The 17,698-nt window shown below is 36.1% G+C and overlaps 2 protein-coding genes across 3 annotated transcripts in view; one reads left to right on the top strand and one right to left on the bottom strand.

Moving 5' to 3' along the window:
* The window catches only part of LOC121731183 (synapsin), a 106,509-nt gene extending 95,832 nt beyond the window's left edge, over positions 1–10,677 (top strand). Inside the window, exons 10-14 of the mRNA XM_042120538.1 lie at positions 249–361; positions 3,346–3,442; positions 4,469–4,636; positions 6,072–6,297; positions 6,847–10,677. Of these exons, the coding sequence (XP_041976472.1) occupies positions 249–361; positions 3,346–3,442; positions 4,469–4,636; positions 6,072–6,297; positions 6,847–7,049 (807 nt within the window). The 3' untranslated portion in view covers positions 7,050–10,677. The remainder of the gene's footprint in view (positions 1–248; positions 362–3,345; positions 3,443–4,468; positions 4,637–6,071; positions 6,298–6,846) is intronic.
* Positions 10,678–11,344: 667 nt separating this feature from the next.
* LOC121731047 (UPF0691 protein C9orf116) lies at positions 11,345–16,198 on the bottom strand. 2 transcript variants are annotated; one of them, XM_042120365.1, is made up of 3 exons: positions 15,989–16,198; positions 14,670–14,756; positions 11,345–11,540 (listed from the first exon to the last, which is right to left on the bottom strand). In XM_042120365.1, the coding sequence occupies exons 1-3, from the start codon at positions 16,146–16,148 to the stop codon at positions 11,419–11,421; spliced, it is 369 nt and encodes a 122-aa protein (XP_041976299.1). In that variant the 5' UTR covers positions 16,149–16,198; the 3' UTR covers positions 11,345–11,418. The 2 variants fall into 2 exon arrangements, with proteins under 2 accessions (XP_041976299.1, XP_041976298.1); XM_042120364.1 differs by lacking the exon at positions 11,345–11,540 and adding an exon at positions 13,977–14,238.
* Positions 16,199–17,698: the final 1,500 nt, after the last annotated feature.

Genomic DNA, 17,698 nt, shown 5'->3' with positions numbered 1-17,698 from the left:
ACAATTAAACTTTATAGAAGACAATCCTGTTATTTATAAAACATAATATTAAGGCTTCTGGTAATCGGCTGCATGTATCTCCGATAAATTAAGTATTTAAGGGGCTATACGGAAAAAGAGAACTATTTAGCTAGATCCTATCCCGGAGGCCGGAGAAACATTATAAATTGCACGATTTAATTCGTTCGATATTTAAAAAATAAAAGAATGAACATCGATAACAACAAATTCCTGTGTATGAATTTCAGGACATCGCAGGGGTAGTTGCCATGCTGGGGACCTACTGCACGGTGGAGCCCTACATCGACGCCAAGTACGACATACACATCCAGAAGATCGGTACCAACTACAAGGCTTTCATGTAAGTTTTGACTTTTATTTTTAAAAATTCTTGATGATAATAATAATAATATAGTAAAGTCTAAGAGCTAGGCTCAACACTGCGTTACGGCGTCGCATCGTAAAACTCTACGTTAAAAGTAGTAAAGTATAGGGGAGATTGTACTACTTTAGTAAAATCTACCAGATATTAGATTAATTATAATAGATCTTTTTTATTCTTTATACATGGGAGAGCCATGCTTCGGCACGAATGGGCCGGCTCGACCGGATAAATACCACGTTCTCACAGAAAACCGGCGTGAAACAGCGCTTGCGCTGTGTTTCGCCGAGTGAGTGAGTTTACCGGAGGCCCAATCCCCTACCCTATTCCCTTTCCTACCCTCCCCTATTCCCTTCCCTTCCCTACCCTCCCCTATTACCCTATTCCCTCTTAAAAGGCCGGCAACGCACATGTAGCTCTTCAGATGCTGCGAGTGTCCATGGGCGACGGAAGTTGCTTTCCATCAGGTGACCCGTTTGCTCGTTTGCCCCCTTATTTCATAAAAAAAATATCTACTATCTATTATAGCATTGCTCTACGACGTGGATTTTGCGATACGACGCACGATGCAACACCGCAACGCAGTGTTGTGGACTGGTCCTAAGCAAAAACGTGTCGGGCCTACTAGATTCAACAACACGTTACAATACGGTGACAAGCACTAGGCATATCATTCACCCACACTTCATCTCCTTCCGTCGTTCTGTCAAAACATCGCGTCCGAAACGACGGAGTACGGACCATCGGGCACCGCATCGCCGAATCGACGTGGCATCAGTGATCCTACTTGGTCATGCATGCTACTTTATCATTTATCAAAACACCTCCTGTAATATACTAGAGAGAGCTGAATATGAACAAATTCAACGTAATTAGTGCAAACGTAATATGGCCTTGTGAGATATTTGAAGATATTGTAACAAATTAACCTTATGCCAATTCAAAATAGACACTCTACATAGACAATAAGCGTCACATATCCTGCGCTACAAAAGCCTTGAACCACATTATGGACTCGCTCCAACAATCAACAAATCGTAGGCAAATTGGAACGAGCACAATGGTCAATCTAGGAACTGCATCATTGCACTTGTATAAACACGTCCCGCCTATTGCCCTAATACTATTGAAGATTCCACTCTGTTACGTGACCGAAATGTTTAGAGGTACGTGACATCTTACTTCGAGGGCGCCAATTCTATAGTAATCTTGTTGGTTCCAGTTTTAGGGAGTGAAACACTACCATAGAAATTAATAACAATAAAACCTTAAGCCCGATTTTGAAATAATTTATATGTACGAGTATAGCCTGTACTACAACAGGCATTAATATAAATTTATCAAAAGCTTATTAATAAATAAATAATATAGGATCTAGTATAGCTCAGGTGTTGAGGTGGGAACAAACAGTTATAATATTTAACTAGACTGCCAAAATCATTAACATCCTTTTTTTTCTTTGGTAGAAGCCGTGCAAACCTATTTATTTTTTAACTTTCTGGTCGAATTTTTTTGTGTTTTAATTACTTTTTATTAATCTCCTTAAAATCGAGTTTATCCTCTATTTATTTCCCAAAGGAGTTTCCTCATATCTAACTTTTGACTTTACCCCGACTTTAGTATGAATATTTGAAATCTTTTGTAATATAAAGATCGTTCCAGTATTTTACTTGTAACAAAAACCTTATACCAAAGACATAATAAGCATCAAAATTCAGAACTAAGGGGTAAAATTTTCCGAAGCGTATTTCGATTAGAAACGAGCTCAGATGTCCTTGAAAATATAATGATAAAGGTGCCGTTTTCGGAGTCATGTGTTAAACTATAAATTATGTTTATCGCTCGTTCATTGTAAGTAACAAAGCCCTTTCATAGTTGCTTTAACGCACCATTAGCCATGTGGTAATCTAGCTGTCGACTAAATTCTTTAATAAATCTCTACACATGGTATGAAAAAAATATAATTGCTATAGCAAAATCCTTAAAATATGTTTAGTAGAAAAAAAGATAATAAGAAACAGTAAAATAATCAGCCAAGAGCGAGTTGGACTCGCGTACGAAGAGTTCCGTACCATTACGGAGCAAAAATAGACAAAAATTGTGTTTTTTGTACAGAGCATTACTTTATAATTTGTTTTATTTAAGTAAATTTTATTATTAACTAGCTGTCCCGGTGAACTTCGTGTCACTTTAAAACCTTCCCTGGACTTCTACGAATATTTTAAAACTAAAATCAGCCCAATCCGTTCAGCCGTTTTCGAGTTTTAGCGCGACTAACACATTTGGAAATCCATTTTTATATATAAGATTATTAAAGTATAAATACAAATTCGTATTTTGTGAACATTTCAAGTACCTATCTGTTACCATTATTGATATCGAGAAAAAAATTGTACAAAAATCACGTTTTTTGTATGGTAAATAAATTATATATTATATCCCTTTAATATATAATTTATTTATTTTTTAGTATTTGTTGATATTAGCGGCAACAGAAATACATAATTAGTAAAAATTTCAACTCTTTAGCTATTACCGTTCTTGAGATACAACCTGGAGACAACCTGAATAGTTTATCAGGAAGTGGTGAAACAGGCCCTTAATGATTTACGCGCTCAAGATTTTAACAAGCAATGCAAGCGAATAATATATCGAAGTGACACCTAAAAAGCTTTCAGTAGTAAAACCGATCTGTATAAGATACATCTTATTTATGGACCCTATCCATATTATGAATTCATAGGATGGTTAAGTATTATGTAACTATTAATAGCATGAACAATTGACGCTGATTATTGTTAATCATAATGTTATATTATACCCTTCTACACGTTACTAATCATAAGCCAAAGTTGCGAAGCTGCATAAGACATTAGACAAATTTAAAGGCGCATTAATTTAACTTTTCATTACATTTCTTCTTTTACTTAATAAGTGTGTTAATATCTCACTTTCTTTTTCAGGCGTAAATCTATTTCTGGAAATTGGAAAACGAATCAAGGCTCGGCCATGTTGGAAGCCATCGGTATGAACGATAGATACAAAATGTGGATTGATGAGGTACGTGTCTATTTATGCTGGAGAGTTCTTATTTATATTCTAGATCTGTTTCATTTATATTCATTTATTCAGACTATCGCGCAAACGCTAAACAAATTATGGTGTTTAAGTATTCATTTTTGTTAGGTAGAGAATAACAATAGAGAACTTTAACTTAGTTGCTCTACTATTTTGCTTCAAGTAATTCTTGTTAAGTACTGTTAAATTTATTTGCTTATTGCAAGTTTAAAAGTTGGCTAACAATGTTATGAATTATTATACTGTGAAAATTGAAAAGTATAATAAGAGAACCATGTTTTAAATATTTGTAACAATGGGCTAGCCACTAGGTACTCTGCTGCCCGTTGCGTAATGTTTCTGCTAGCCTGTTATCCTATATCCTAGATTTATACCTAAGATTATGCTTGCGATAAACAAAATATGTTGGCCGTGAAAGTTTTAGACAGAGGAGATCTGTAGTTCAATTATGAGGATAGTTGAGGATATATAAAGAAAGATATGAGTGGATGAAGCGATTCAGTAAAAAAAACTGACGTTTTTTTTTGCATAAATGAAGGCTTTAGGACTGGGAAAACATTTAAAATTTTAAAAATGTGTGTTCTAGATATATTAGCCAGATGATGAAGTTGATAAGTTACAAGCTATGTTCAAATTATAAGGGAAAGTTCAAAGTACGAGTAATTGTTCTTATGTTGTAAAATGTTAATTATCCGGCTCATCCACTCATGTCTGCAAAGTTCAAATGTCACAAATGAGATAGAGATACTACTTTAGGATTTTTTAAATATGTACCATCGAGGAAATCGATTCCTAGGCAGTTGATTGACCAACGTCATTTAGTCGGATCATATCAATTCAATGTTAATTGGCTTGACTGGCTGGGCTTGACGTAACGCGACCAAACTAAGTAGGTCTTCCACCTGCCTAGTAAACAATTTTATTCGGGTATAAGTACATACTTTACATACCTACTTTACCTATCAAAATATACAATTTGATATAAAACTATAACTGTCCATTGTCCAGGTGAGCGAAATATTCGGCGGTCTTGAGGTGTGCGCGTTGGAGCTGGTGGTGGGGAAGGACGACCGCGAGCACATCATCGAGCTCAACGACTCCGCCACGTCCTTCATGGGCGACACGCAGGAGGAGGACCGCAGACACCTGGCCGAACTCGTCTTCCAGCGGATGCAGGTACATAGCCAACACAACACAAAAAATTACCTTTAAATATAAAATGACGAAGGTCTGGCTGCCCCTGGTTCTTACTCGAATTTCAAAACGGTATGCAGTTGTTAATAACGTGCCTACGCGTTTAGCAATGATAGACAAACGAATGCATCGAAGTGACAAACCAAAAAATATTTTATTATAGATCTAATTAGAAGCGTAGTGTATTGTTGACATAGTTATATCAGTGGGAAGAAATTCTATCGTATGCTTTCATCAGTGATTAAACATCAGCAAGGAAGCGGTGTAGCCAGCCAAATCTTCGGGACACATTATGACGAATAAATGTTACTGTCGCGACAGAATTATCTACCCTGATTTACTCGCCGTATCTGACTAGGAAATAATTATATCCGTACGTATTAATTGTAGAGAATGGCCAGTTAAAATGATAATATTTTAAATTATTTCTGTCATTAAGATAGTTAAACTACGATGTCGCGTCGTGTTCCGCGCATACCGCATCAAGAAATCGTCACGGAAATGAAAAATGAGATAATTGACTGAGCCATTAGATGCTAATGAATTGCAACTGTTTGTGATGAAGACAAATATATTTATCAACACTGTTTGTAATTTATGTGTGTACTCGTGTAGCAGTTATATATTTTCAAACCTTTAATTAATTTTATCACGAAATACATGCTGCTACTTTTTTAAACCACCTTTAATAAGTATATGAATATTGTAGACTTACATTTTATAATATTATATGTTAAAGGCTTAACAACGCTCTGCAACCTTACAGGATCCATCCTTTGCTACTGTTTCGATATAATGTTTTGTTACATGTGGTAAAGTCATCCGAGTGCCTAAAGTACAATATGTGACATAATATATATATACCAAACCAAAAAATCAAACATCGTCCTTTCATAATATGCCAGGTGAAAAAGAACGACGCGAAATCATCGCCAAGTTAGCGGGCAGTTATAGGTATTCTTTTTTTAAAGGATATCTATTAAGTTATTAAAAAAATATGTAACATAATCCCTGCCTTATCTATAATGTGATTATACTAAAAAGTTTCAAGCTTTATTTTAATGTATTACTCGAATACTAGCAGTTTAACGTGTTAATTATAGGTGATTTGGAGGCAACTTCGCATTTTTTTTCTATCGAGAAAATTGTATGCTGTCGTGTTTTTGAGTAACATAGGCACTAGTGTTAGTCCTGAAGTTTTCTGCATCTTAATTTAACATTCAGTTTTTCATTAATATTGATATTACAGACGATCACGTCAAAGCAATTTCATATAACACGCGCCCTTAAAAAACCGTAACGCCTTTTTGTTGTGCCACCTTAATGCCACGGAAACAAAACACTCGCTGGTGCAGCGTTGGACTTACCCTGGTTATCTTTTTTTTCTACGTTTTTAATATTCTCCAATACATTCCAGTCGGTGTGCCGGCCGGGTTTAACCAAAACCACGTCCCGGAGCTCAGTGGCGGGCAGCGGCGCAGCGTCGCCGGAGGAGCGGTCGGTGGGCCCTCCCGGAGGGCCCCCGAGCGTCCCGCCCCCGGCGCCTCTCACCACCGGGGCCAGCATCGACCGCCCCCTGCCGCCCATCCCGGCTGAACCCTCGCAGCCACCCCCGCCGCCGCTCACTCGACGTGACTCACAAGGTGAAGTATTTTATAGAACCTCCACCATAACTCCACCATAAATAATATTTTAGAATAGAACTTTCCTACCTCTATTTCCTTAATTTATCGATTTCAAAGTACATGCCTAACTCGATAGCCAATCTCATTAAAATTTTAGGATAGAACTTTCCTACCTCTATTTCCTTAATATCCATTTCAAAGTAGGTACATGCCTAACTCGATACCCAATCTCATTAAAATCGATTCATCGGTATTGGTCTGAAGATGTAACAGACAGGCAGACAGAATATGGCGTTAATATGCTTTCAGCAAACCAATAGCGTTTTCCTTTCCTTTTCTTCATTTTCCTGACCTCGCTAAGCGTAGCCATTCTATTGGATTTTAAAGGCACATTGCTCGCAAGTCGTAACGCAACTCCGGTGGAGACACGCAAGCTTTAATTATAATTATATAGTGTGAAGAGGTAACAGACAGAGAAACAGACAGACAGACAGATACACTTTTGAATAATTTTAATATTAGTATCAATTTTCTTTACAATGCATAAAACTTGTTTTGTTTTCGCAGCCTCTCAATCGTCGACAGTGTCGTCAGCATCAGCGGCCCCGAGCACAGCGAGCGGCTCGGCGAGCGGTTCCGCGAGCGCGGCGCCCTCCGGCCGCGGCGCCTTCGCCCGCCAGGGTTCCCTCAGCGCAGCCCTCACCGAAGACGCCGAAGACACCATGAAGAACCTTCGGAAAACATTCGCCGGAATATTCGGCGACATGTAAACGAGAAAAGCAGCATAAAATAGAATTACGTGTAACAGTCAACAGTCCATCCAAATCGCTAAGCGAACTAGTTGTTATCATCTCCGAAACATACACCTGTACCTTGATTCTGATATGTTACGTTAATGCAGCATTAAAATGGTCTAGATTCAGCCTTGGTAGGTATAATAACAACTAAAAATTACAAAATGGTATTCGAATAAAATAAACTTAAGTAAGTATGTATGTACATCAAACGTTCTACTAGTCAAAACTCCAAAAGACATTGGATGTTTATTTGACGTAAAAATACTAATTTTTTGATTGGTAGGATCTAGACTAACACCCATATTCTTAGTTGTTTCCTTACGATTTCCTCCACTCCAAGGAAGGAAAAACGACTTCCTTACTGAAGGAGTAATTCGTTGAGGTAGAAGTTACGTTAAAAATACCAAATTTGAGAAATTCCTTAAGGAGTGAAGGCGGGTTTTAGGAAACAACTAAGAATACGGGTTTTAAGTCATAGCTGTATTAATGTTGGATTAAAATAGCTAGAATGAGGTACAGGTGTAGTCGCAATACATTGTAATTCTATTTTATACCCATCTCCCGGGCTTTGGTCTGACTGCCGAACCACAGGACCGAATATTGACCTCATCTAGTCATTACACTTTACACCAAAGCTGTAGTCGGCTAGGTTAGTTTCTTTTGTACCTTCGAGTACTAAAACATTTTATAACCTGTTAATTAGTTAAGCGTAGCTCAATTGTCTAGTGCTGAGAGTTTTGACTAGAGTTTATCTATTTAACAGCGTGGTTAATTTGTTAATGCTTTGACGTTAGCTCAAAAGCGCCAGTGAGAAGATAAACTTTGGTCACAACTCCTCAGAAAGCGGGCATAAGTCTTGCAATTTATTCAACGTAAATCAGACCATAGCTGTAAAACGTCGATCAACGAAACTTAGTTTAACCAACAAACGCGCTGTCATCGTAACTTCAATAGAAATAACCTAGATGGTCGTATCTAGTAGATATTGCCATAGTTTAATGTAAAAATATTGATAGATTTTTTACAATAAGTTTACGGTAAAAAAGTAAGAATCAACTGAGCTACATTGTGATCGAATCTGTTCGGCGTACGCGTTTGCACTGTAGTGTGAATCTACTTCTGTCTGTTAGAGATACTCCAGATCCTACGCTGACCTTCTGACCTCCTACTATTTAGTTTTTTTTTTTTATTCCGGACCTGGTTTCAATGTAACGGCCACAGAAATCGGCATCGAAGTTATTTCTTTATAGCGCAAACAATTTTTTAATAAAATACACAGAGCAATGCGCTGCCATGCTGAAGTGTTATTAGTGCTCAGGAGAAAAATATACTTAGTCATGTTAGGATTCAAGACATCACGGTTAAAATTGTGTTTATGAAGTGGATGGAAAACCAAACAGAGCAAAAGCAATGTCCTTATGAAATTGTATAATTCATTCAGGACTTCTTTTGTTTTCACTATTTGTGTTTTTTTTTTCTGTGAGAGGAAAGTGGAAGGTCCAGTGTAGTAAACAGTAAACTAACTTCCTTGAACACTATTACTGTTCTGTATCGAACTGTCTAGTCCTAACTTATGGATTGCTTGCGCAGTCTTCATGTAATCGAATAAATTAGATATAATGGCGATGTATGCCGTACTTTATACACATGTTGAAACAATTTCTATTCATAGTATAGTTATTACAGTTTCTGTAGCATCGCATTTTGCTATATCAGTTGTAATATTCTATGTATTTACGATACAATATTTTGTTCTTAAGTCAGTAATTCTGACCATCTTTAAATAAGTAAGACATTCCAACCAAATATTTTATATTTCTCTATAAGTAACCGAGTATAGTAAGTTAAGCTTGCTACTGTTAGTAATTTAGCGCTTTAAAATATTCTTAGGATTTGAACAATAATATCATTAGTAGGAACGCGATTTATTTCTTACGTTGAGCATTTTAATTATTTAAAATTGCTTCCTAAAGTTGAATTGCAAGTATATACTTAAATTAAAATTTACGTTAAATAATTTAGTCACAAATTTTCCTTAAAATATTGTTACTCAAAAAAAAAAGCAATTATAATATAAGACAATATTGTTGAACTCAAGAAATATTCCACATTTTTATATCTTGTAGGAAAATATTATATTATAAGCTTATTAACAACGGCGTAGAGATTTAAAATATTTTTGCTTTTTTAATCAATTTCAAGTAGTTAATTTCAAGTTTGGAGTAAAAGTGAGATGGTCATATCAAGGGATGGAAAAGGAGTTTTTTTATTTCTACCAAGTTTGTTATCAATTATAAGCTTGAAATCATATTTAGCTTATTCAGTAGTATAAATGTGTAAGTAGATGAATTTAAATGTATCGTGGTTGAAATTTTAGCAATTTATTTATATATTTCACTTGTTACTGTATATTCTACAACGAACATAAAGAAGCAATATATTTACATAACAATGTTCAGCTTGAGTAGATAGACATAATATGCAAAGAGTATGAATAGCAAATAAGGTACAAAAAATGATAAGAAAGGACGACATTCGAGAGAAAAGGTAATCGTATTTTGTGAACGATAATACGATGTTTTTAAAACGTTAAAACGTTGCGAATATTTATTCCGTTATATACAAGAAAAAAAACATACATATAGCCGAATGTATTTCCTCCTCCTTTTTGGAAGTCGATCAAAAAGATGCAACGTAGCGAAGCGGAGACATTTTCACGCGGCGCGGCGTAGAGCGACGTAGCCCCAGCGTACGACGTCGTAGAGGCGTTCGAAATACGTCGTAGGTGCAAGAAACGATGCGCAACATTATGTCTATTAACTTAACAATATTATTATTGAATTGCATTTCGTATTTTATGTTAAAAGCCGTGTGTAGCGTAGCTGGCACATACTACAGCGTTGCACTCTATAGTTAGTAAATCACGAACTATTGGATAAATATAAGTGGAAGAAAGCGCAATTAGTCATAGCCACGGTACGTTGTGTTGTTCGTTGAGTTTTTTATGTGGATATTTTAGTTTTATAGATGGTTCTGTGTTTAATATAAGATATAAACATAACAAAGCTGTTGTTGTTGTTGCTAAAGTTATACAATTATTATGTATTGTGTGGAAATGAGAGACTTTACACGGTAAAAGTCCTGCTTAGTGAAAAATAGCTAATATCGAGTTCTGAATAATCTTTAGAACTTCACAAAGACCGAAAATTAATGCTTGAGGTTGAAAAAACTATTACTTACCGCGTGAAGATCCAACTCTTGGGAAACCATTTTACAATCAAGGCCCGATAAAGAAATTTTATATTGATTCAAAAAGTAGCTTACCTGACCAATATTTTTACCGTGATAAAATCTATAACTACTTATAAGACATGGCCTGTCACTCTTTGTGTTATTGATAGATGAACTAAATATGATTTAATTAAGTGAAAATGTTTAATGACTCTATATTTTAACAAATTAAGTAGTACCAAATAGCAATAATATTATAGTTATATTGTTTATGTGACTACCATGTCTCTACTCGAATGTATTAATGGAATTTGAATGCATGTTAATCTATTTAATGAATATATATCGAATACCTCTTTTGGTAAGAGAATTATGTGTTTTATTCATGTGCCAACTCATAAAATAGTCAGAATGAAACACGGCAACAAGGATAGGAGTTGTACAAATCAGTGGTCTTAAATAAGCAGTTTCTTCTTGGCTAGCAGTATTTTGATGAAGCAGTAAATCAAAATAAAGATTTTTTAATAAAAAAAACTCATAAGTAAAGTACAGTAAATATATTTATCAAATTTTCAATACAACAAAAACCGTATAAATAAAACGATGTGTACGTAAGAAAATTTGGCAACGTTTGACTGTAGTATACCTACAAGCCCCCGTAGACAAGTGGCAAAACGCTAACGCTAGCGCTAACGCTGACGCTACAAAATGTATGGATTTGACATTAGTATTCGCTAGCGAAGCGATGACTTATGTCAAATCGCATACATTTTGTAGCGTTAGCGTTAGCGTTAGCGTTAGCGTTAGCGTTAGCGCTTTGCCACTTGTATACAGGCCAAGGTGTAACAAAACTAAGTGATAATACTTTAAGGTGTGTAGTGTGTAAGTGTTCCTCATAGAGAGTTCACTGTGAAAGTAGCAGGGCTGAATGACCATTTTTTTTTCACTTTTGTATAGAGAGGGAAACTCGTGACGCTGGGGCGAGTGCCCATACAAAAGTGAAAAAAAGTGTCTTTTAGCGCTGCTACTTTCACAGTAAACTCAACCAGGAAACACATACATAGCCTAAAGTATTATCTTTTAGTGTTCAGCCTGTATAAACTAGGTGATTTCAGTAGAAGGGTTTGTCCATGGCGGTGTTGAGGCTGTAGTTCCTGTACATGCCGGCTGCTAGTAAGCGGTTGGTGAACGTCTGACCCGCCGGATAGAACTGCCAGGGCACCGTGCAGTAACCTGAGGATTAAGGGACCATATAAAATAAGTACCCCACAGATTTTGTCCTGCAGCGCTATTTGTCAGGCTTATTTGTGAATCTAAGCCATCTGGGGCGCCATCCAAAGGCATACAACAAATTCATTACAATCGTTCCACCCGCTTAGAAGGTTCAGTGTACACATGTAAAGTAGAATTAATTATTCTCATGACGACCGCAACTCCGTTGCGTCAAAATTCGTTCATCGTGCGGAAACAATTTTTTTCGGGACAAAAAGTATCCTATGTCCCTTCCAGGGACTCAAAGGATCTCCATATCAAACAGCAAAATCGGTGGTTTGGGCGGTTTGCCCGGTTTGGGCATGAAAAGGTAACAGACAGAAAGATAGACACACACTTTCGTGTTTATAATATTAGTATGGATCTCGATTATCCGGAACCTCTGCGGCTGGAAAGCGGCTGCGCTGAAAATATATTATACGATGCTAAGTGGTCGTCAGCAATTTTGCACTCTTCTATTGCGTTTTCAACTCTATGTGTAAGGGTCTGTTTCACCACTTCCTGATAAGTGCCGAATAGGCTATTCACCACTTAACTTGACAGATCAAGTATGGAGAATTTGTCAAAAAAAATGTGAATGTTACAAGTCACCCCAAAATAATAGTAGAAAGCAGGGATGTTGCGAATATCCGCATCCGCATCCGCAAATGCAGAGCATCCGCATTAAATCGATGCGGATTTTTATGCGGATGCGAATGTCATACGAGTTGCGGCAAGAAAAAAAGCGGCGGGGTCTGTGAAATGACCAATGGGAGCGAAAAAACCTGCCAAGTGCGTATCGGCCACGCACAAAAGAGGGTACCGTATTACCGCCAGTTTTTGATGAATTTTGTATCGTCAATGAATGTACAATCATAACATATTTTACACTACTAACAACATCATCTCAGTTACGTTCAAAGGAATTTGAACGAAAAATTCCTTTGTACTTCTCAATAACTTATAAAGTCTTCTTAGCCGTGATAATTTAGCTATTTAAATTTAGCATATTTCCTACTCCCGTGAATTTTTCCACATATTTTTCAGAATCAACCGTTAAGCTAATAGCTGGTAGAAGGGGGAGACACTGGATACTAACGATTTCTTCCACTTTAAAACTTTGCATATTTCTTCGAATAATAATATTCGTAATATTTTTAAAAACCCTATCCAACGACACCACACACGGTGGAGTGGACGCAAAATAAAAATATTTATCCCCACTTGGTGTGTAAGGGAGGTCCCATAATTTTTTTTAAAGGTTTTATATACCAATTTGTCGACACCGTTTATATGTATGTGCATTCATGCCGAATTTCGGCTTCGTAGGCTATTCTCTGAGTAAAACCACGGAGAAACAGACAGACAGACGGACAGATAGACCGAAAATATAAGGGTTCCTTGTTGATTACGGAACCCTAAAAATGGTCACAGGATCCGACGCGTTTATTGTGGTGCATTAATTATTGTCTTGTGTAAATTAATCACTACGTGTTTGTTTGTGCTTCTTACTTAATAAAAAGCGGCATTATTACTATTAAATAATTTAAGTATAATGCTTTATAATCCTATTTATAAATTCGTGTTCTTACTAACAAAAGTGTGTGTGTGGTAGAGATTAATACAGGGGAATTAATGTAATTTTCATTTACAAATTATTATCTCTTTAATACAAAAGTATTATTATAGTACAGGTTCCCTAGAACATTTTTTTTTTATTACTATCAAGGTAATTTTTTGTAAGCAGTTTCATTTTGATAAAAGGAACAACAATTTCCTCTGCAAAAGTGGTAGCTAACAAAGATAAATATGATTTAATATTTCGATTTGATGGTCTTAAAATATGGATTTTTCTATTCAAAATGCGTTTCAAAATGAAGCTACTCACAAAAAATTAGCTTGATATTAATTAAAAAATTTGTTCTATGGAACCTGTACTTTTATTTTGTAACATATTAATTATAAATTAAAACAATACTTTTTCATTTTATAAACTATATTTATGTAGGATCCGAAACATCTGCATCCGCATCCGCTTCCGCGGATGAGAACCTCTAAAAATCCGCATCCGCATTCGCATCCGTGGATGTAAAAAAATCGGGATCCGCAACATCCCTAGTAGAAAGTAAATATAATTTATTTTTCTTACTACCCTAAGGCTAAATCTTAGTTACACATACTATACGTTCGAGCTATTCTTGGGAATCTGCTCCGCAAACACCTTTGCGGATATTGTTTTTCTTTTGATCCAAGATTGTTTTATGACTATGCGGTTTTTAAGTGAAATTTTCTCATGAATAAATAAGGACGAGTTTGTTAGGTCATCCCTTAAATATAGTTCTAGCATTCATTAGTGTTATGGTCAATAAATGAAAAGTATTTTAAGTTCAATAATTATATTTTATTGTCAATAACAAATCTTAAAACAAAAAGTTGTACCTATATAAAAACAATTCTTAAGAGAACATAACAGAATACCGTACACTAATTAGAATCTGAAACAATAACACTTCAAAGACTACTCGAAATAAAACAATCGCTCTTTCATTTCCAATTCATTTCAAAGGCGGTTGGTCCATCGCTGTGTTGAGTGAATAATTTCTATACATCCCGAAAATTGCCAAATCGTTCGAAAATCTCTGATTCTTCGGAAAGAATACCGTCGGAACTGAGTGTACCCCTAAAATGGAAAGGGTTTTAATAAGTCATGTGATGCTCATTATAATATTATGTTGAAAAAGGTAGAAAAAAATAAAACTGAAAAATATACTAAGACAGCGTACTTATAGATACACCTTCGTTATAAAACACAGTTTATAAAATAGGCGTTTATAAAACTCTTATGAAATATCTTTTAAACCGCAATTACTTTATTATTTTAGTACGTCATTAACAAGCAGTGCTAATTATTAATGATGAAAATCATAACAAATAGACAATATTATACCAAAAATTGGAGTCAAACCTAATACAACAAAATAAAAATTTTGAAAATCGGTTTACAAACGGCGGAGTAATCGTTGAACGTACAAAAAAATTGTGCACAGTCGAACATAATATAACCTCCTCCTTTTTGGAAGTAGGTTAAAAATAGAGATTATTATTATTGACCTGGTGGATACCAGCCGTATTGACTAGCAGATGTCCGGTAGAAAGGATGTTGCTTGCTCACTTGACAGCCGTAGCCATTGAACCAATCTGAAAAAGAGGAAGAGATGTCATACAAATGATGATGAGAAAGATTGACAGATGTACTCGCTTCGGCAATATATAATATCCTAAAAGATTGATAGATACCTAGTAAGCTGCGTATATCGAATGTCTCCAAATTTTTACTATATTATCAAGAATAGATGTACTCAACTTGTTAACTGGTTACTGGCTATAATCACGTACAAAGCTTTGTGTACAAAAACGACATAATTTAATAAGCTCCTATAGTCAAACACAGTATAAATATCATGTAGAAGAATAACTCAGTCATCAAATTAAAATCAAACTCGTTGAACACAGATACAACTTTTACGCGCGTGCATTCTTTTGCTTCTTTAAATTATCATAAATCACACCAAAGAGCGCGAAAGCTCTTTTGACCTATCTAGAAAAGAGATCTATATAATATAGATAGTCTACTGTGTATTATTTATATTGTAAGTACCTACATCATTGACTTCAAAATATATAAAACATAAAATATGTAGGAACCCGCATATAACGTAGCTACGTGCTACGGGTCGGAATCGTAGCATCTACGAACAAACAAAGTAGGGCATTGACTTTTGAAATTCTATGTAAGTAAATAATTCAGCTATAAAACCACACCACGAGACTTGTCACAAAACTCTAGAACGGATGTCAAAATGTGTATTATGAAATTTTGTGAATAAATTTCCTACTGGGCTTTCGATAAAGTTACATCAAGAATTTTCCAAGGAAGGAATGTATCGTTTTCTACCTCAGTAATCAGCCAATAGTGGGGATATTACCATAAAGTTAATATACCTAGCGGAATAGCATCTAGGTTTTTTTTTATGAAATAAGGGGGCAAACGAGCAAACGGGTCACCTGATGGAAAGCAACTTCCGTCTCCCATGGACACTCGCAGCATCAGAAGAGCTGCAGGTGCGTTGCCGGCCTTCTAAGGGGTAATAGGGGAGGGTAGGGAAGGGAATAGGGGAGGGTACGGAAGGGAATAGGGGAGGGTACGGAAGGAAATAGGGGAGGGTAGGGAAAGGAAAAGGGTTGGGGATTGAGCCTCCGGTAAACTCACTTACTCGGCGAAACACAGCGGAAGCGCTGTTTCACTCCGGTTTTCTGTGAGGACGTGGTATTTCTCCGGTCGAGCCGGCCCATTAGTGCCGAAGCATGACTCTCCCACGTCAAAACTAGGTATATTAACTAGGTATATTAACTTGATGGATAATACTTACGAGGATGTTCGAAGCGCTTCGGAAGATCACAAACGGCGTACAAATCCGAGGTTTTCAGTTCTGGTTTTCCGATCTCTCGCCGAACACAGTCTTGGTCCATACAACTGGCTGAACAGAACCCAGTCTGCTTGTCTGTATGTTTAAATCGTTCCTCGTTCATCGTTTAAAATAAATAAAGCAAAATAAATTATAAAAATATCAACCCCGTCAGCTACTGATGTAAACTAAGTCGTTGTCATGGTAACCGCCAAAATCTATACTATTTTTTATGCGGGTGATATAGGCCAAACACTACATAATGCCGTCATAATGCATAATATACCTTGCGTGGGTTTTACTGCCCTAATTTTATTGGTATCGGTTAATACTTGATACAATTTCCATTCCTCTTCCTCCAGTCATGTTAGTCATGTCTGAGGTCGTTCCCCTTCCATGATCTTCCATTACTTTTATTCTTATGATATTGAACCAGTTCTTTCTATCTTGAGCCACTTGGTCCAAACCAACGCCTGGGATTATGGCAAATTACGTTAAAAGTAGCAGAGGAAATCAGATACCCATGCATTCAAGAATTTGACCCTCCGTGGCTCAGTTAGTGGGCTGTTGGTAGGTCAAGCCGGGGGTCGCGGGTTCGAATCCCGCCGACGGAACAAAAAGTTTTCAACAGTTCCTGGGTCATGGCTGTGTATTAAATATGTGTATCATATAATAAAAGTATTAAATCTATTTCCGCTGTCTGTTGTACTTACCACGGGGCCAGACTGACGTGGTGTGAGGCGTCCATAGATATTATATTATTTGCTTAGGACTGCCAACCTGCGACCTAGCTGCAGTTACGGAATTTGCTAAATATTATCATAATTTTTAAAGTGTGTCAGCATCATACAATACATGTAGAGCAACATGTAGGCTTCCGGTTATAGTACATGTACGACTCAATACTCATTAACTTTAATCTAGTCAAAACAAACCGCCTTATCTTTTCAACTCTTTTAAATTGCAAATATTGTAAAGGAAAACCCTCACTTAGCAAAAGCGTCTGCTACAAATATTGCAAATCTAAAAGTGTGTCGCTCCGTCTCTCCAAAGATATAGAGTTACTTTGAATTCTGAGATAAATGGCTGGTTTACACGTATTAAGTAGATAAGTAGTAATTAATTTTAACTTAATTTGAAGTACCTGCCCGAAATGTGTCAAGTGACAAGCCCCGCGTGCCAACATAATAGAAAATAGTCAAATTTCTAATTTCCTTGTTTAGTACTTAACTAAATTTTAACTTGCTACTTGCTCCTAAATTTTGTGTTTACATGCAATAAATAACATAAAATTAAGTTAAAATTTAGTTAACTATTTATCAACTTAATACGTGTAAACCAGCCCAAAGTATGTAATTTTAAGAGTTGTGACGGAAAGTTGTAGAATCCCGCACCATACACATTACACATGTTTGTCTGTTACCTCCTCATGTAAAAGCTCATAAAAGGTACGGTTCTAGTGAGATAAACGAATTATTAAAGTTGTAAGCATCAATGACTAATACAGCAAAATCTCAATTTCAGCACTTTAAAATTTAAAACAGTTTTAATTTGATTAATTTAACAGGCTGATAATGGTGAAATAATGGAAGATCCTCTATTTATAATATAGCCCGTAATCTTAATAAAAAATAGGCTAATAAGTACTTAACAATTGATTTTTATAATTGACTA

Source organism: Aricia agestis, chromosome 10 (genome assembly GCF_905147365.1).
Source record: "Aricia agestis chromosome 10, ilAriAges1.1, whole genome shotgun sequence".
Taxonomy (NCBI): domain Eukaryota; kingdom Metazoa; phylum Arthropoda; class Insecta; order Lepidoptera; family Lycaenidae; genus Aricia; species Aricia agestis.
This window is presented reverse-complemented; position numbering and strand designations above follow the sequence as displayed.

Bases quoted from the DNA above. Each gene is read 5' to 3' on its own strand.
- LOC121731047 (XM_042120364.1), bottom strand. From the start codon at position 16,148: ATGAACGAGGAACGATTTAAACATACAGACAAGCAGACTGGGTTCTGT. The intron at 14,757-15,988 runs GTAAGTATTATC...CCTCTTTTTCAG, and splicing joins GAAGCGCTTCGAACATCCTC to ATTGGTTCAATGGCTACGGC. The intron at 14,239-14,669 runs GTCAATAATAAT...TTTCCATTTTAG, and splicing joins ATACGGCTGGTATCCACCAG to GGGTACACTCAGTTCCGACG.